This window comes from Gekko japonicus, unplaced genomic scaffold, assembly GCF_001447785.1.
Source record: "Gekko japonicus isolate JY-2015 unplaced genomic scaffold, Gekko_japonicus_V1.1 scaffold824, whole genome shotgun sequence".
NCBI classification, from domain to species: domain Eukaryota; kingdom Metazoa; phylum Chordata; class Lepidosauria; order Squamata; family Gekkonidae; genus Gekko; species Gekko japonicus.
The window spans coordinates 76,372-96,474 of record NW_015171528.1 but is presented as its reverse complement, the minus strand read 5'-3'; the positions used below and the strand labels follow the sequence as shown (position 1 = coordinate 96,474).

Genomic DNA, 20,103 nt, shown 5'->3' with positions numbered 1-20,103 from the left:
TTTTTTGTGCTTTCTTTCACAGTCATATTTCTGTATTTCTCTGCATGTTTGCTGACTGTGGTTCCTCTAGTTGCTGACTCAGTATAAAGCAGCTTCATGTGTTCCTCTGTCAATCATATTTATTTATTTATTTGATTTATTCCCTGCCCTCCCTGCCAAAACGGGCTCAGGGCAACTTACATAAAAAATTTAAAACAGATAAAACAGAACAAATATAAATATGAATATAAAACCCATCATAAAGTGTTGGTAAGCAATTTGTATAACAGTATAACAGTGGTGAGGCATTAGTAGCAATCAATTACAATAGGGAGTGCAATTTATTGTGCCTTTCTGCTGAGAAGCTCAGCATGTTGTATATGTTTCTCTCTTCCTACTTTATCTTCCCAACAACCCTGTGAGGTAAGTTTGCCTGATAGAGAGTGACTGGCCTAAGGTTATCCAGTGAATTACATGGCTGAGTGGAGACTTGAATACAAGTCATCCAGTTTTGGTCGAACACTGTAACCACTACAACACATTGTCAGTCTTATTATTCTATTTTTTCTGCGGCTGATACTTTACTGTCAGCATTTCGCAAGTAGAGATGGGCACGAACCAGTTCATGAAATAAGGTTTATGATTAATTTTGCCGGTTCATGGTTCATGAAGTGGTGTTTGTGGCAGATCAACCAGCACGAACTTTCCGTGAACTTTCAAGCTGTTTGCGGAGGTTCGTGCTGGTTTATGAATGGATACATTTCCAGACAGACTGTCGCCTCTCACTCTAAACGTTTACCAAACTTCAAAGCAACAGGGAGGTGGAACTTGGGGGCCTGTAGAGAAGCATCTGGGGGAGGTCCCCTGCAACTTTGATGTCTCTAGCTTGCACAGGATCCATTCTATACACTCCTGAACCTCCTGACAGATGGTCATTTCTGCAGAAAGCATTTTCCTGGGGTCACCTTCTTCAGGGGGCTGTAACTCAGATCCCGTAAATCCAATCTTCACCAGAATTAGAGGGCAGTAAGTATCAGCTGGAAATTCCCTGTGAGTGTTGTCTCTAGCACACTTGGGGGATTGTTCTACTTGGTCATGAATCTCATGACCCGAACCAGTTCATTTGCCCCCTTAACATTTGTGATGGCCCATGATTTGCGAACCAGGCATGCCATGAACTGAACCGCATTTTCCCTGTTCATGTCCATCCCTGTTCACAGGCCACACATTGGTTTATGGTTTGACAGCCTTTTGGATGAGTACCGTTATTTTATTTGGGTATTTTACATTATACAGATCTTTTCTTCTTTGGACCGTTATTTTTACATTATACAGATCTTTTCTTCTTTTTTAAATTGCTGGTTTTATGGAGTCATTTTAACTTTGAGTGTTGCTTTGATCACTCCCGTATAGGAGCTGCAAAAGCAATTAATCAGTTTTATCATAAAATCCTCATCTAGAAGGAAAGGTTTGGGATTGTATCTCTTTCCAGACCAGCAGCAATAAAGGGGAGACATGCATCTCTGTAGCAGTCCGTAGGCGTCCTCAGAGATCTATACATTAAAAAAACCTGGATGCCATTTTCCAGTCTCCACTCATGTAGTACAGAGGGTTGCTCTAAACACAAGCCAGTAACTTTCAAAGGTCTGGTGCTCCTGCAGATCACTAAGGCACTTTGCAGTTTGTATCAACCAGGCTTCAACAATGCCAAAATGAAAGGAGCCATCTGATGACATAAAGCAAGTATTTTCACAGTGGGACAAATTTTGCCAACTGTTGCAATTAATTACCCAAAACAATGAGGAGCTGTCTAAAATTGCCGACTTACCAGAGCCATGGTAACCAAGTAGAAACTAGTTTCAGAAATGTCCAACTTGCAAACCTGTGACAAAAGTTTAAAAGTTATCTTCCAAATATGATTAGTTAATACATTTATTCATTTACCTGTGTTGTACTGAAGTTCCAACGTGGTGAACAAAAAAGTCATCAAATGCTTTGTTAAACCCTCAAATGTCTAAGTTTTTAAAAACAGTGAAATATCCAAATTACAGATATAAACCCACACACCAATACCCAGCATCACTCAACGGATGGACAGGTCAACAAGAGGAACAAGGGTCTCATTTGCCAGAGGTCAACGGCAATATATAACTTTAATTCAACCTTCAGAATGTCATCAGGGCTGCACTATATCAATCTCTATAGGTGGAGAGTTCCAAAGTTCAGGGGCAGCTGCTAACAATAGTAAGCTAATGCCATGTCTTTTCTCTTATCCCTCTTATTTGGGCTCTCTTCCACAGAAGCTTGGATTGAAAAGCCCTCCTTTGGAAAACCCCTGGAGGAGCACCTAACAGTCAGTGGTCGGGAGATTGCCTTCCCCCTTGAGGCATGTGTCACCATGCTCCTGGAATGTGGCATGCAGGAGGAGGTCTGTACTGAGGCAGCTGCCTCCTCTCCTTGGCTTATCAGTTCATGCTAAGACCTATCCTGTTAGCCAACATGGCACCTAAGGGACCTCATCCTAGCATTCTGTGTGATCCATATCCATGCTGCAGTTTTGAGTATTTTCAAACAAGGTTGAGATTTCTCCCTTTTCCAGTGGTCCAGGGTGGGTCAGTCCTTACATCTGGGATATAGCTCCTCCTCTTCGATGGCAGGGTTGCGATAGCTCTTTGTGATTCCCAGAAGGGAGGTGCTTATCTCCCAGATCTCCAGTTTGGCTCTGCCTGAGGTAGCAGGACAAGATTGGCTGCACTCTACAGAGTGCCATGATTTCTGGTCTCTTTACTTTGTTGTTTCTTTTCCTGGGACCCAATTCCAGAGGTCTCCTCCTCTGGGCTGGAGAAGCCTGCTAGGGAGCAGGGAAGGACTGAGTCCTGCTCCCCCCCAGGCCCACGCTGCATCCAAGTTGGCAAGAGAAATTGGGAGCTCGGCAGTGGCAGGAGTCTTCCTCAGCCCTTGCACCTCCCATAGTAACTTGTAGCCATGGGACTCCAGCCATTGTGCTGGGAGCTTCCCCTACAGCCCAGGAGAGGAGAGTGGTTTTAGCGGGAAATGGCGATGATCAGTCCCTCAGATCCGTCCCTCAAGAGCATCATCTCTGTGTGAGACCTCCCTAACTCTCTGGTGTGCATCTCCACCCCAGGGTCCCAGCAGAAGGATGAGAGGAAAGGGCTCCCTACACCATCGGTTGAAGGACAGCCCTCCCCCCAGCTCTCCTGAACCACAGTAAGGCCTATCCCTCCTGGGTGTTTCTCCCGGGCAGGCTTCTGGGCAAGGAAGATCTTTATTCTTTGTTTCATGGTTTTAGCGGGAAATGGCGATGATCAGTCCCTCAGATCAGTCCCTCAAGAGCATCATCTTTGTGTTAGACCTCCCAAACTCCCTGGTGTGCATCTCCACGCCAGGGTCCCAGCAGGAGGATGAGAGGAAAGGGCTCCCTACACCAGATCTTGCAGGGGCAATGCCCACTCTAACCTCCTGGCCTGGTTCATAGAAGAGATGAGGAAGTAGAGAGGTCATGAGGCATGCCCCCACAAGGCCTCCTAGTAGGCAGGGAAAGGTATCTTCCTCAAGTAGTGTTTCCAGGGGCAAAAGGGAGGACATATCATCCTACTTCCCTCACACACACACCCCAAGAGGGGAAAGCTGGATTGCTCTCCCAGGCAGAGCAAGGAGTGCAGTCCTTTGCTGTGCCTGTGCTGGCACACTGATCCCCCCCCCCCAATGCAGAGCTCATTAGCTCAGTGCAGGGCTCCTCCTGGGTTGGCCCCATCGTCCCCTCCCCTAGGCTATGGCTGTACTGCATCATGCCCCACCTGACTCCATCATGGGGGGAAAGGCACAAAGCCAAGCCTCCATTTCCCCCACTGGCTGTCTCCTCCCATGGGGGGAAGGGAAGGTGAGCTGCCAGCCCTTTAAAGTGAACAGTTGACTGGTGGGGGAAGCCAAACGGAGCCCCGAAATGGCTGTCCCGCCTTTTAAAGACAGCAGCTGATTGGTAGACCTGCTGCCCTGCTGGCGTTAATGGATGTGAAGCCCTTTTCAGATATCACTTTCACTTCCCCCCACTAGGAAGCGGGTGGGGGAGCCAAACAGAGACCTGAGTGGCTACCAGCCTTTTAAAGCGAGCAGCTGACGGGCAGAACTGCCATGCTGCTGGCTTTAAAGAGCAAGAGAATATGCAAGGACTTCCAGTGAAAAACAATAGCAGTCATTCACTTAACACTGGAGAAAAAATGCCGTTTCTCTGCCAGGCCGTTCTTAAAGGTAAACACTCCCAGTTGGGCCGTCTGACTCCAATTCACTCCATCAGACGGCCAAACTGGGAGTGTTTACCTTTAAGAATGGCCTGGCAGAGAAACAGCATTTTTTTCTCCAACTTTAAAGGGCAGGCAGCCCTTTCAGGGCTCCCTTTCACTTACCCCGCTTGGAAGCAGAAAGAGCAAAATGGAGCATCTTATGTTCTTATTCGTGGGCACTCCATGAAACTGCAGAGCGGTCGGGTTAGAACGGATAAAAGGAAGTACTTCTTCACCCAAAGAGTGATGACGGGCAGAACTGCCATGCTGCTGGCTTTAAAGAGCAAGAGAATATGCAAGGACTTCCAGTGAAAAACAATAGCAGTCATTCACTTAACACTGGAGAAAAAATGCCATTTCTCTGCCAGGCCGTTCTTAAAGGTAAACACTCCCAGTTGGGCCGTCTGACTCCAATTCACTCCATCAGACGGCCAAACTGGGAGTGTTTACCTTTAAGAATGGCCTGGCAGAGAAATAGCATTTTTTTCTCCAACTTTAAAGGGCAGGCAGCCCTTAGTCAGGGCTCCCTTTCACTTACCCCGCTTGGAAGCAGAAGGAGCAAAATGGAGCCCTGAAAGGGCTGCCCACCCTTTAAAGCTAGCAGCTGTCAGGAGCTGCTCAATTTAAAGAATGGGAAGCCATTTCAGCCCTCCCTTTGGCTTCCCGCCGCTTGGAAGGAGGGGAGCCAAACCAAGCACTCTACCCACCATTAGAGGGAGCCTCTCTTTCATTTTTCTTTGTTCCATTTCTCCCCACTTTCCTTCCTTCCTTCTCAGCTTCCATCCTTTCTTCCCTCCCTCCCTATTCCCTCCCCATCCATTTGCTTCCTTTCAATTTATTTCCCTTTCTTTCCATTTTATATTTCTTTCCATTTTCCCCTTTCCATTTCTTTCTTTTCCTTCTTTCCCTTTTCTTTTTTCTTTCCCCCCTTTCTTTCTTTCTTTCTTTCTTTCCCTTTTTCTCTTTTTCCATTTTTTTCAGTTTCTTTTCCCCCTTTTTCCTCTTTCTTTCTCTTTTTCTATTTCTTTCTTTTTGTTTCCCTTTCTTTCTTCCATTTCTTTCCCTTTTCCTTCTTTTCCTTTTCCCCTTTCTTTCCCTTTCTTTTCCCCTTTCTTTCCTTTTCTTTCCCTTTTTCCATGTATTCCCTTTCTCCTTCCTTCCTTTCTTTCTTTCTTCCTTCCTTTTTCTTTCTTTCTTTCTTTCTTTTTTCTTTCAATTTCTTTTTCTTTCTTTTTTCTTTTCCTTTCATTGCCTTTTTTCTTTCCATTTCTTTCCCTTTCTTCATATTCATATATTTTGTATGTTTGTAAACTGAAATTTAATTTAAAAAAAAATATTTAGGCTCTCTCACTTTTATGCTCGTAAAGTTTTGACTCACATGATGGAATTTTTGCTCACAACAGTTGACAGCTTAGAGGGAACATTGGTCTTCACCACGAGGATTGTGAAGATTCAGACTCCCACCAAGGAGGAGAGGGAGCTCTCTGAGGAAGAAGAGCCCCCCCCCCCATTACTACTATGCAGTGTAGCATCTTCCCCCACGAGGTTTACAATATGCTCCTTCCCAAGGTGTTGCATATCCTAGAGATTGCTGGCAGTAGTAAGGAAAGAGCAGATCCAGACCCGAACTTCCTGGATGGCTCCTTCTGGGCCCTCCCTAAGGCAGGGTTGGCCCCTACTGGGGTCCCCTTCCCAACAGTTTTTAATGACGTAGTCCACACAGAATGGGAAGTGCCTGCCAAACCAAAGGCTAACCACCCCAATATTTCCAAGTTTTATTCCCTGGTCCCTGAGGCAGATAAAAAAATTAAGCTGCCCTTAGTGGATGACCCTATTACAAGCCTGTGTTCCACCTCAGTTCTTCTGATAGAGGCAGATGGTTTTCCAGGAACCCTTGCAACAAGGGTATCGAGCAGGCCCTTTGCAAGGATTTTGAAGCCTCTTCCATTGCCCCGAGGACCTCCTCAGCTTGCTCCCTGTTCACTAGAGCAGCTTATTCGTGGGCATCTGACCTGGCAGCAGCCCCCAGAGTGTTTAAAGACTAGATAAAGAAGATTGCCCTGGCTTCTTCCTTTGCAGCGGTCGCCTCGATGCCATCTAGCCATCGGCCAGAGCCATGGCCTTTAGCATTACAGCCAGACGTAACACCTGGTTGCAGAATTGGAAGGTGAATCAGTTAACCAAGGCCAATACAGCTAGTGTTCCTTTCAAGGGAGGTAACCTGTTTGGGGAGGGTATGAATAAATATTTTGTGGAAGATAAAGATAAGAAAAAATCCTTACCTTCAAGGAAGAGGGAGGACAACACAAAGAAGAAGCCTTTTCCTTCCTTTCGAGACTCCAAGCAATCTTCAGGTTCCACTTCTTCCAGGCCCTTCAAGGAACAATGGCAGCCAAGCAGCAGACCACCAACAGACCAGCCACCTATGCAAAATCCTAACAGCATACCAAGAGCCCCCAAAAGGGCCCATCATCCTGATATGTCAAGGCACCAGAACCCCCAAGGATTGGGGGTCATCTGGGACTGTTTGTAACCTAATGGGAAAATTCCATTACCAACTAATGGGTCCTGGACGCATTGTCCAACAGCTATTCCTTGAAATTCACTTTGATTCTGAGCAAACATTTTCTCCAGGTGCCGAGACATCATTCTGAATAGAAGCATCTCCTGATCCTACAGGCCATCCAACATCTGCTGGCCATCAGGGCCATAGAGCCTGTGGGAAAGGTGCAAAGGACATTGGGAGTTATTCAGTTCTGTTCCTGGTCTTAAAGAAGAACAGGGACCATAGGGCCTTTCTAGACTTCAAGTGGCTGAACAGGTGGATAAAGAAGAAGAGGTTCAGGATTGAGTCCCTCAGGTCAATTGTGGTGTCAATCCAGAAGGGAGAGTTTTTGGCCTTGATGGATCTATCAGAGGCCTACTTGCACATTCCAATCAGAGAAGCTCATTGGAAGTTCCTCAAGTTTGTGTATGACGGGAGGCACTTCCAGTATCGAGCCCCTTTGGGTTAAAGTCTGCACCAAGGGTTTTTACCAAAATCCTGATTGCCCTTGTGGCATGACTGAGGACTCAGGGAGTGTCCATTTTTCCCTATTAGATGACATCCTAGTAAAGGTCCCCTCCCTCCAGCAGAAAGTGGAGGATCTGAGTCGGACAGATCCTGAGTCTTGGATCTCTGATTCAGGAGATAAGATGATGGATAGCCCCTTCCAGATTCCAGGAAGGGATTCCCCTGAGGAAACTAGCAAGAGTGATCCTGACCACAGAATGAGCCTCACTGGAGGTGAGGCCCAAGCACAGGGGAGAATGGCACAGGGAGTTTGGTCTCCAGAAGACTCATCATACAGCGTTCTGGAACTAAGAGCCATAAGGCTAGATCTCCTGGCATACCAGGATCTCCTCTTGGGACAACATGTTCTGGTCCACACGGACTACATAACCACCAAAGTATATGTGAGCAGGCAAGAGGGAACAAGATACAGGGCCCTCCACAAGGAGGCAAAGTCTCTGATGCAGGGCCAGAAGGGCACCTGAAGTCACTAAAGGTGATGGATGTGGCAAGACAAGACAATTCACTGACTGACTAGCTGAATCGGAAAGACTTTAATCAGTTGGAGTGGATGCTGAACAGGGAAGTCTTCCAGCAGATTTGCCTGAGATTTGGAAAAGCAGAAGTGGACCTCTTTGCAATGGACCAAAATTGCCAAGTACCAATGTTTATCACAAGGTCACCCCAAGCCATAGGATTGGATGGTCTGAGCTGTGAATGGCCAAACCAGTTGCTGTGTGCATTCCCGCTGACACAGCTGTTGCAAAGAATGATACAGAAGATTATCAATCTAGAGGCAGAAGTGTTCCTGGTGGCTCCTCTTGGGCTGTGGAGGCCCTGGTTCCAAGACCTGATGAGGCCGTCTACCAAGGCTCCCTGGTGGCTACCTTTAAGGGAGGATCTCCTTCTGCAAGGAACAGTAAAGCATCCCCACCCGGGATTGTTAAGCCTAGCAGCCTGGAGGTTGAATGGTTGCTCCTTGCAAAGTTAGGGTATTCAGAGGGAGTGATCCACACTGTGCTAGCCTCTAGAAGAGGTTCCACTAATAGAGTGTACAACAATGCCTGGCAGGTTTTTCAGTCCTGGTGTCAGGAGAGGAACCTAGAACCCTTCTCAGCCTCTGTCATTGAGGTCCTTTCCTTCTTGCAGGAAAGTTTCTATAAAGGGCTAAACACCAGTACACTTAGAAGGCAGGTTACAGCTATTGCAGCCATTCGGGGCATCAGGAGAGGAAAATCCCTGTCTCAACACCACCATGTCAGAAGGTTCCTCGGGGGTGCTTCACTGATCAATCCACCCAGGGTTCATCGTTTCCCAACCTGGAGCCTTAATCTTGTTCTACAGGCCTTGTCCAGGGACCCCTTTGAGCCCATGGCTACATGCCCTCTCAAGGAACTCACCTTCAATACCCTTTTCCCCGTGGGAATCACCTCGGCTAGAAGGGTGTCTGAGCTGAAAGCCCATTCGGTCCATAGGGAGCTCTGTATTTTCCATAATGACAGGGGTAGTGCTGCAGCCTGACCTAGTCTTCATCCCCAAAGTTAAATCCACTTTTCACAGGATGGAGGAAGTGGTTTTGCCCTCCCTTTTCCCTAATCCTAAGCACTCTAGAAAGAAGGAGTGGCACTGCCTAGATGTTAGGAGGGCCTGAGTTTTTACATTGATTGAACAAATTCCTTTTGTAAGATTGACTCCATGTTTGTCTCTTTCAGGAAGGCGTCCTTGGGACAAAAGGTCTCCACATCCACTATCAGTAGGTGGATCAGGGGGCAGAGCCGTCCGGGGGGTAACCGCCCATTCCTTAAGAGGGGCAGTGACTTCAGTAGGCTATAGATCATGTCCCTCCCTGGAGATCATATGCAAGGCTGCCACCTGGAGGTCTGTACACTCCTTTTCCAGGCACTATGGGATAGACAGGATGACTTCTGCTTAGGCAGCTTTCAGTAGGAGGGTCCTACCTCCTTTGCACCCCTTTGGCCTAGTCCCCCCCCCACCCCCGGGGCATACTGCTTTTCTGTGTCCCAGGTGTGAGGACTGACCCACCCCATACCACTGGAGAATGGAAGATTTGTTTCACTTCCTGTGAATCTTCCTTTCTCAGTGGTCCAGGGGTGGCTCCCAAAACTTTCTGGAGATGGCTCCTAGTGTTGGAGGGATTGGCTGTTGGGATCTGGGATTATAAATAAAGGTAAAGGTTCCCTTGCTCGAAAGCCAGTTGGATCCGACTCTAGGGTTGCGGTGCTCATCTCCGTTTCAAAGCCGAAGAGCCAGCGCTGTCCAAAGACGTTTCCGTGGTCATGTGGCCAGCATGACTAAAAACGCTGTTACCTTCCCACCGAAGTGGTACCTATTTATCTACTTGCAATTTCTTGCTTTCGAACTGCTAGGTTGGCAGGAGCTGGAACTAGAGATGGGAGCTCACTCCATCATGGGGGGGGCAGAAGGGATCCTCGCCTAGGGTGCAAAATAAGCTGGAGCCGGCCCTGGGTGTAAGGAGTGCAGGTTTCTTAGTTTTTTTCTTAGTGGTTCTTTCCTGAGTTGCTGGCTGTTCTTAAAAAGGGAGAATCAAGGCTTGTTGACAGAATGGAGATCTGGGAGATAAGCCCCTCCCTTCCAGGAATTGCAAAGAGCTATTTGTGACTCTGCCGTTGAAGAGGAGGATCTATATCTCAGATGTAAGGACTGACCCACCCCTGGACCACCGAGAAAGGAAGATTCATGGTGAATGAAACAAATCTTCCAATCTGTTTCAGGGCCTGTTCCGGGTGGCTCCCTCAGCCTCCAAGCTCAAGAAGCTTAAGGCAGCCCTTGACTGCTGTGTTGTGGATGTTCAGGAATACTCGGCAGACCCTCATGCCATTGCAGGTAAAGGAAGTTATTGTCCTGGCATACTAGACTGACCTTGTAATCAATATCAGTACTTTGGATTTGTCAGCGTAAAGACTCTGTATATATTGTGAAGGTGCTGTGAGGGCCTCCCTCTGCTTTATTTTGGATCCATGTGTATTGCGGAGGTCGAAGTCTTCTAAGTTGTTGTTGTGTATTCCACTATGGAGAATCGTGAATGCCTCCTTAGTTGTGGGGGCTTTCCCTGAAAGCTTGGAAGGAGGAAGTGATTAGACCAATGTTTTAAAACATTGTCCTTGTCAGATGTCCAAGTGATGGCCAGTTATAGGCAGCTTCATAATTGACCTTTTCTGGGCAAGAACATAGAGTGAATGGTGGCTGAGCAGCTCCAGAAAGACTTGGATGAAGCATCGTAGACCTGCTTTTGTCTGGCTTCAGGCCTAGGATTGGAATGGCAAAGGCTTTGGTCTCTCTGGTGGGCAAACTCTGTTCATAGCTGGTTAGGAGTTATACCTATTTGCAGACTGCTCTGGCCATTCTGGTCCCTCCTACAGTAACTGTAAGGGTTGACTGTTGTATTGTGCTTTATGTGAAGCCCGTTCCCTATAGCACAAAAGGGAATACCTTCCCTATTCAGTGTCACCTGCCACATATTACTAAAACAGATGATGATCCCAAACTTTACCATGCATAAGAATTCATGAAGAGTTGTTTTATGTTGCCCCAGAAGGTCAGACCAGAACCAATAGGTTGAAATTAAATCAAAAGTGTTTTTGGCTAAACTTTAGGAAGAACTTCCTGACAGGGCGGTTCCTCAGTGGGCTTCCTTGGGAGGTGGTGGGCTCTCCTTCTTTGGAGGTTTTCAAACAGAGGCTTAGATCAGAGGTGTCAAACTCATTTGTTATGAGGGCCAGAGCTGACATAAATGTCACTTTGTCAGGCTGGGCCATGTGTCCCATAAATGTAATACCAGGTACTGGAGATAGAAACTGTATGAAGGACAGCAGCTGGTAAGCTCCAAGTTGGTGTATCCTCACAGCAAGGCCCCATGGGATGGAAGGGGGGTGCAGAGGAAAACCCACATAGGTGAACTGGAGAGGCGGCAGTGCAGCACTAGACAGATGCTCCCACGATGCTTGACTGCTGCAGACTACTCCCCCCAGCACTCCCTCCCTTGCATCAGTTGCTTGCAGACCACATAAGACCCCTGGACAGGCTAGTTCCAGCCCCCAGGCCTTATGTTTGACTCCCCTGGGTTAGATGGCCATCTGACAGCAATGCTGATTCTGTGAACTTAGGCAGTTCATGAGAGGGAGGGCAGGAAGGGTTGCATCAGTCCTTGTGGCCCTTCCTTACATGCCCAGGGAAATGCTGATTGCCACTTTGGGGTCAGGAAGCAATTGTTCTCCAGGCCAGTTTGGCCAGGGATCCTGGAGCCCCCCCCCCTTCTGGGCATAGAGCAGAGGTCATGGGGGGGTATTGTGAGTTTCCTGCATTGTACAAGGGGTTGGACTAGATGACCCTGGAGATCCCTTCCAACTCTATTATTCTAAGGGAAAAACATTCTTATTATGTAGTAATACGACCACCCAAGGAGGAATGTAGTGGAAACGCCATACCACATGTATGCACAGTTGCCTTCAGACAAAAAGGAGATGGTGGTCTGAATATGAGCAGATGCTATGTATATATGTGTTCCTGGTTCCTGTTGGTTGAACTGTTTTAGCTGTATGTATAGGTGTTCTCTGCTGCCCCAAAACAATGGAAAGACAGCAAGAAAATCTGTCTTGTGGAATAAATAGAAAGCTCTCTTTGCCTTGGCAGTGTAAGGTTTGTGTTTCTTGCTTAGGGGCCCTGAAGTCCTATCTCCGGGAGCTTCCAGAACCACTCATGACATTTGAGCTCTATGAAGAATGGATTCAAGCATCCAAGTGAGTTCTTTTAGGAATTCTCCTTTGGTGTTGTTTTCCAATGAAAATTAGAAAATCAAAGAAGATGGCAATTTTAGAGGCACGTACTAGGTGAGAAGCCCCATAAAAGCCAGTGAAATTTCTTTCCAGGTAAACAAGCACAGGACTGGGTTGCAGGCAGCTCTACTTTTATTCCTTCTCCTACTGGCCCAGAATATGGCAAGCCTCCAACTTTTGACTCAAGGACAATAACTACTATATTTATGACACTACCAGTCAGTAATGGGCTGATGGTAACATCCCTTTTCAGGAAATCACTAGCAGTTGTATCATGTTTGACATATTAGAAAATGTTCCCATAGAAACCTCACTTCTTGAATATATTTTAACTTTAAAAAAATGTTTTTATTGCTAATCTCATAGGTTTTAAGCAATTGTACATAATGTTGATTTTTTTAATTGTTACTGATCAATTAGAATCTGCCTGTAAATACACAGGGCTAGTTTGGTAACATTAATTGTCACTGATCAATTAGAATCTGCCTATAAATACTTCCAGTAAATACACAGGGCTAGTTTGGTAACATGTGAGTAAACTCAAAGCTACATGCCATCCTACAACTCATGTGAAAATGTACAGGGGAACAATACATTTCAAAGGCAGATGAATAATGTACAATGTACAGGAGAACAATACATTTCAAAGGCAGATGAATAATGTTTTCTTTGGCCACATTGATTCTCCATGACTTTCTCCTGCTTTTCATGGAAAACCCCTAATCCATAATGCATCTTGAAATCAATTGTATTTCAGTAGGACTGGAGCATGACTAATGTCCTCTGACTCTAGGGCCTATCTGTCAGATGCTTATTCCAACTTCCAGAACACTTCAGCAGATTCAAGCAATGGCCACACTTGTTTGTTTTTGATATTTGGATACTTTCTTTGCTTCAGGTTTGGTGCCCATGCCAGAATAACTGCTCTGCAGTAAAACTGGACATTTTATTCCTGTTTTCAAGCCTGCCCTAATGCTTCTCAGTGAGACTAGGCATGGGAAATATAGCCCATAAATCCTGTCATGTGTTGTTGTCTCTTTAAGCTCACTTCATTCTTCTCTAGAACATGTTCATAAATCATACACTGAGATAAGATCAGGGAATTGTCAGCTTGGGCTAAGTGATTATGCAAACAGGCCCTCGCTGTGATTGTTCTGACACTGCATGGCAAGGGAGCAGTGACTACCTTCTCAGTCAGAGGAAATGTGAAGCACTGACAGCCTTCCCAGCAGTGATTGTTCTGCCTACACCATGACAGGTTTCAGGTTTAGAATTAATGGGGGGCAAGTGCGATGCTTCCCTTGGTGTCTTGTCTTTATGGCGGAGTCTGTGTTGCTGCCTTTGAGTGCAGGCAGGAGAGAGAGAGAGATGCTATGTCTGCAGACAGATGGAACCCTAGTACCCTTAATCCAGGACTGTTTATGGCTCTGTGCTGTATTAATCCTCCTTTCTTGCCTTTTAGCATTCAGGACCAAGACAAGAGGATGCAGGCCCTGTGGAATGCCCTTGAGAAACTGCCCAAGGCCAGTTTCAACAATCTAAGGTAGGTGTATGCAACTGAAGGGCAAACCTTTGCTGTCTAGCTTTTGTTGATTTTTAATTTTGTGGTTTATACGGTGAAAATAAAAGATCCACTCAAAAGCCATCGTTTCAAGATACCTGCTAGCAGGGATTGTTGAAGCCTAGGCAACAGAGGAGTGTCAACATAGCAGTCTATAAAGGACTGATCTCATTGTAAAATGTTTGCACGCCCCATTTTTACAAGATGCTCTCCCACTTTCCCTTGCATAGTAGCTAAAGTCAATTAGCTCAAATTCCCAGTGAGATTATTGGAGATGTGTTCTACTGCTTGGCCTCAGGAGTGGCGAGTATGGCTGCAGAACCAACACATGACACCTGCCAAGATATGTGGTGTTGTATTATGCCAGAAAAGTCTCCAAAGACTAGAAATTTCTTTTTCCAATATTCAGTTTACTGAAAGCAATTCAAACGCCATCAACACCAACGAACTATGCATATCATATCTCATTTTGTGTATAACTTTATCAAAGTGGGTAGCGTTGAAATACCTATATTTAATTACAAAAATATAATTATATTATTAGTGTTAGCAAGAGAATAACACAAAGTTGTACAAACAACTGACTGTTCTATAACATACTTACAATATTATTCCATTTGACAAACTCTCTAGTAGTATCTCATAGTGACACTCATCAAATCCATTAGTGTAATGTAAAGTCACTCTTCCTACTTACTTATACGTATCTAATAAAGTCCATAACTGCTGCCAGCCGGCTGTTTGCCAGACCTGCATCTTAAAGGGACAAAGCCCATTTACAAAGGCAGTATGCCCTGAGGAGGAGAAAAACCAAATGAGGTTTTACAAGCTTTTACCATTTCTAATACATCAGTAATTGCTGCCCTCCTGACAGTCAAACCATTTAACAAAATAAAACTGTTCCTGGCTAAGGTGGCTGCTCTCAAGAAGCATTGAAAAGTCCAGCACTTCTGAAAACTTCGACACCGATTTTTAATCTTCGGATGATTTTAGTTAGTTGGCTCCGCCCCAAGTGTAGTTAGGTAATTTTTAATCTCTGGGCTCAGCCTGGGTTTTATGTGACTGTTATTATGTACCTTGACATATTTATGTCTATTTTATGTACCTATTTTACCCCCCTTTGGTATCCTCTTGGTCAAGACTTCGGTCATAAAGACCTGTAATAAATTGAAATTGAAATTGAAAATAAAACTATTTTACCAGGGACAAAAAAGTCAAGAGGAGAAGAACACCATTTAAGAAACCACCATAATTTTACACACAAGAAAACCATTGCTTTACACCTACTAACACTAAGAATTATATTTTTTGGCATAATACATCACGGTTGTTTGCTTCTTCTCAACTTCCATCCCGTGATCTCTCTCTTTGGTTTACAAGATATGTGGTGTGTCAGCCAAGCTCTTTCAATCCAAGAAGCATCTGTCAGATATTTAGTGTCACATGTGCCAATTTTTAGCCTCCCCTTCCTTTTCAAGAGATACTGGTGTTTCTAGTTGCAAAAACCTGATTGGGTTCAGAGAGTCTTCTCTATTGCTCAACAAAACACTAACATCTCCTCCTCTGTAGCCTGTACACAGGAGAAGCCTCCAGGGGAAGCATATAATGGCTCTAAAAATCTTGCTAAATCTAAAGCCACCCTGTTGATTTTGTCAGGAAGCCTTTTTGTGACAAGCTTTGCATTGATGCAAGCTGAGCCACAAAGACTCAGAACGGTCTAGGGTTGCCATGTTAGAAGAAGAAGAAGAAGAAGAGATTGGATTTATACCCCACCCTTCACTACCCAAAGGTGTCTCAGAGTGGCTTACAAACTCCTTCCCCTCCCCACAACAGACACCCTGTGAGGTAGGTGGGGCTGTGAGAGCTCTGACAGAAACTGCTCTTTTTTCAAGAACAGCTCTTATCAGAACTACGGCTTGCCCAAGGTCATCCATGATTTCTGTACAGGGTCATCATGATGCGGGCACTTTGGGTGAGAATGGGACGTTTTAGGAGACGGCCATCTTGTTTTTAGGAGAGGAGCACCAAAAATTTGTTTATGACTGTGATGTGTTTTAATATTTTTAATGTTTTTATTCTATTGTATGATTTGGCGATATGCCGTGTAAGCCGCCCTGAGCCTCCGGGGAGGGCGGGATAAAAATGTAAATAATAAATAAATAAATAAAATAAGTGGAGGAGTGGGGAATCAAACCCGGTTCTCCCAGATTAGAGTCTGCACACTTAACCACTACACCAAACTGGCTCTACACAAGACCACTACACCAAACTGGCTACACCAAACAGTTAGAGAACTGTTGGTCCTTTGCAGCTTCAGGGATGGGGAGAGCAAAACTGAGGGGGTTTGAAGCCTTCCCCTTCATTTAAAAGGATTAGTGCACACTGTGCTGATCATTTTAAATAGGAGGGAGGCATTCAACCCCCTCGGTTTTCCTCTCCCTGGCTCCAGAGCTGGGGAGAGCAAAACTGAGGGGGTTGAAACTGGCCCCCTTCCCTTCCCCAGCTGGCTCACCGCAGCCGAGCAGCTGGGGAAGGGAAGACAGATCATGGAGGTATGCCTTTCCTTTCCTCCCCGAGCTGGGGGAGGTCTAGGAGGAAAGGCAAAACAATGGTCAGTTTCAGTCCCCTCCACTTGGAAGTGGAGGGAACTGAAACTGACCAACTCTCCCTTCCCTTCCCCAGCCAGCCGCCTGGGGAAGGGAAGACCAATCGGAGACTCTGAATAAAAGCCAAATAAGATTGGCTTTTATTCGGGATCACTTTAGCAGTAGCAGAATCTTATTAGAGAATTTGATTTGGCTTAATAAATACCGGAAAAATACCAAAGAGGTATTTTTCAGGTATTTATTTGGTTTGGCTTATGGCAATTGCACACCTCTTGTCAATATTGGGAAGGTGGGTGTGTTGTACCCAGTGAGAGGGGCAGCACCCACCAACATCTACTGAGATGCAGGAAATTAAGAAATTGGTTTTTTTTCTGGCCAGTTCTTTGAGAGGGCTCCTTTCTGTTGGTTCCTATAGGCAGATGTTTCAGGTGGCTTATGCAGGGCAGCTGGCAATAATTAATTTGTAGCCTATGATACAGTCCAGTTAAGCACCTCCACATAGTGGGTGGTGCCGGGAAATCAAAAGTGAATTTGCCCCAGTGTTGCTGCTGAGAAATGAGTGAAGCATTTGCCACAGCAGTGTGATGATGGATTAACATTTATGGCTAGGCTGCTAAAACTAAGCCGTCTGATTGTCTCTTGCAGATACTTGATCAAATTCCTTGCAAAGTTAACAGAATACCAGGATGCCAACAAAATGACACCAAGCAACATAGCAATTGTTCTGGGGCCCAACCTTCTTTGGCCTCAGACAGAAGGGTAAGAGGCTGTGCTCTAGAACTCTGCCTTTGAAAATGCTACCTAAAGTAATTTGGGGGAAATGTGGATAATAAAATCTAGTCCCATAATCTGAATTTTCAAGTATTTATTACCTTTGCATTCTTTGATCTGTTCACAAAACCGGAATGATTTTATTAATTGAATGTGAATATTCCAATTATTTTGTCAAGGGATGGAATAGGAACTGTAGGAGATCAGGAACCCCATACAAACACTGAATTGTAAATCCAGGTTGGGAAATTCCTGTAGATTTGGGTATGGAGCATGGGAAGGGAAAGGGCCTCAGCTAGGTACAGTGCCATAGAATCCACCCTCCAAAGCGGCCATTTTCTCCAGGGGAACTGATCTCTGTAGTCTGTTGTCATTCCAAGAGATTTCCACGCCCCACCTGGAGTCTGACCATTCTAGTGACAGGCAGTGTTCCCTCTAAGCTGAGATAGTGTGAGCTAGCTCACAGTTTTTTTAGCCTCTGGCTCACACATTTTTGTCTCAGCTTAGGAAGAATGGCTCCAGAGCAAACTAATTTATGCAGTAGCCGAATTGCTTACAAGACTCCACAGCTTAGAGGGAATATTGGTGACAGGTATTTGCAATTAAAATGAACTGTTAGATGGCCGTGCTTTGTGCAGAAGTCACTCTTAGACGCTTTCTGAATCATTGCTGTCCTTTGTATTTGCATCCTTAAAATGAAGGGTGCCCAACAGCATAACTTGAAAAATTGCATCCATTGTCATTAACTTTGCTTATTGTTTCCATAGATTCAGGAATCTGATTTTAAAGTCTGCAGATTTTAACCATGGTTAATGGTGGCCATTGCCATACCCACAGTCACTTCTAAACAGTGATCACTAGGAATGTGCAATTAAGATTCGGAAATATTTAGAAACACCAAATAATGCTATATTCAGAGTTCCATTGACTCTTGTAGAATGCTATCAGGGCTGGCTTTTCCATATATGCAGGTTAGGCTATTGCCTAGAGCGCCGCGCTGGCCTGCCACCCCCCTCCCCTTCCTGCCCCTCCCTCACCAAAAGCTCTGCTAACCCTGCAGCTCTGCCTTGGCCTGGGGCCCCAGTGCTCGGCAGGCCAAGCCAGGGAGAGAGCCTCTCAAGGCAAGAAAAGGCTGCCTTCCTGCTTGCTCTGAAGCCGCCACACTTTTGGCGAGGGCGGGGCAGTAGGCCAGCGCGGCACCCTCCTTAAGGTGGCAATCGCCTAACCTGCCTACATGGAAGCAGGGGGAGGGACGTGGGGGGAAGAGAGAGACAGACGCTGCACCGCCAGCACCAGGCATGGGCAAGAAATTTCCATGGCGATCCCCCTTTGGGAGCGCAGCATGTCAGCAGCAGTTGCCATGGGAGCTGCCTGCCCCTCGCATGCGGGAAGCCATCCACAGGCTCCAACTGGTCAGTCTCAACAGTCACGGGCAGCTTGAAAGTAATTACGGCACAAGCCGAGGAGCTGCGGGGGCACTGATTGGATGCGGAGTTATATAGGCTGAGCTGGGGCGCAACACGGCCGCTTGGAGTCCTTGCTGAGTCCCTGCCCTGCTTGTGCCTGGAGGTGGGGGGGAAGAAGGCCAAAAAGAATCTCTAGCTCTTGTGAATAGGACAGAAGCCTCTCTGCAGGCTGGGAAGGGTAGAATGGGGCTCTGCAGGAGCCTGGAGTGTAAGCTTGTGGCCGATTGCTCTTGGACTGGGGAGGAGAGAGGCGGAGCGCAGGCAGCAGCCTGGAGGCACTTGAAGGGGGGGAGAGGAGGAAAGGGGGAGCCAGCTCCAAAGGAAAAAGCGGACACGATTTGGGGAGGGGGCAAAGGAAGCCGGCAGGAGGGGCACGGCACCCGCTGGCCGCCCTCCCAGCTATGGAATATGTGAGTATTGAGGGTGTCTTAGAAGAGAAGCTACAAAAGATTTCAAGCTAGGGGGGAGGAATGTGAAAGATGGAAGGATGGAATCCAGAGAGAGAAAAAGGCGATCCCTTTTTCCTGGTGGTGGGAAACCCAAGTTTCCAGTCCTCTGTGTACAACCCCTTCTTTGCTTGCAACCCCCAAACTGGACTTTAAAGGGGGGGGGCATTTCCCTGTATTATTGTACACTCGATTATTGTAACTCTCTCTAAGTGGGGTTGCCCTTGACTCTGCTCTGGAAGTTGCAGCTAGCGCAGAATGCAGCAGCACAGGTGTTGACAGCAATGCCTGTGCGGGCTCATATCCACCCACTGCTGCATGAACTGCACTGACTGCCTATTGAATTCCGGATCTGTTTCAGGGTGCTGGTGCTTACCCTTAAAGATCTATACGGCCAGGGGCCAGCATACCTACAAGACCACCGCATATGAGCCCTGGAGGGCACTGAGGTCCACAAACCAACATCTTTTTGTGGTCCCTGGCCCCAGGGACATCTGATTAGCCTCGGCCCTGGCCCCCAGCTGGTGGAATGAGCTCCCGTGTGAGATCAGGGCCGCGCAGTTCCTCCTGGCCGTCAAGATGGAACTCTTCCACCAGGCATTTGGTTGACACAGCGGACATCCCCCCCCCCCAAGCTTTTTTGGCTAATCATCCATCAGTGGCCTGGTCCTGATTGGACATCTAATTATATATCGGATTGCTTTAACATCTGATCTCTCTGTTTACATGGTATTGTATTTTTTTATTTTTTGCCCCCCGGATCGGATTTTTATTGCATTTCCTATAAACTACAAACGACAACGAAAAAATAGGGAGGGAACATCTACATCTATGGAGAAAGGAAAGAAAACCACTACTAACTAAAACCCCAAGTATAGGAGATAGTTACATCAGCTTATATAAGTGTTAGTCTAAAATGCTTACATTACATTGAACATAGTCGATTAAGCTAAATTATTTATCTTTTTAACCATTTTTAACTGTTTAAAGAAAACCCCAAGATCATCATTTATATCACATGCTTTAAGGCACCATTCAGAGTCCTTCAGCCTTCACTTTGCTTTATCTTTTCTAATCCTCAATTGGTATTTTCGTTTAGGGGTAGCC

General features: G+C 46.1%; 1 protein-coding gene across 1 annotated transcript in view; it reads left to right on the top strand.

Moving 5' to 3' along the window:
• ARHGAP44 (Rho GTPase activating protein 44) overlaps positions 1–20,103 on the top strand; it is a 105,062-nt gene that overhangs the window by 29,711 nt on the left and 55,248 nt on the right. Inside the window, exons 10-14 of the mRNA XM_015419517.1 lie at positions 2,280–2,407; positions 10,086–10,197; positions 12,029–12,110; positions 13,609–13,689; positions 16,959–17,072. Of these exons, the coding sequence (XP_015275003.1) occupies positions 2,280–2,407; positions 10,086–10,197; positions 12,029–12,110; positions 13,609–13,689; positions 16,959–17,072 (517 nt within the window). The remainder of the gene's footprint in view (positions 1–2,279; positions 2,408–10,085; positions 10,198–12,028; positions 12,111–13,608; positions 13,690–16,958; positions 17,073–20,103) is intronic.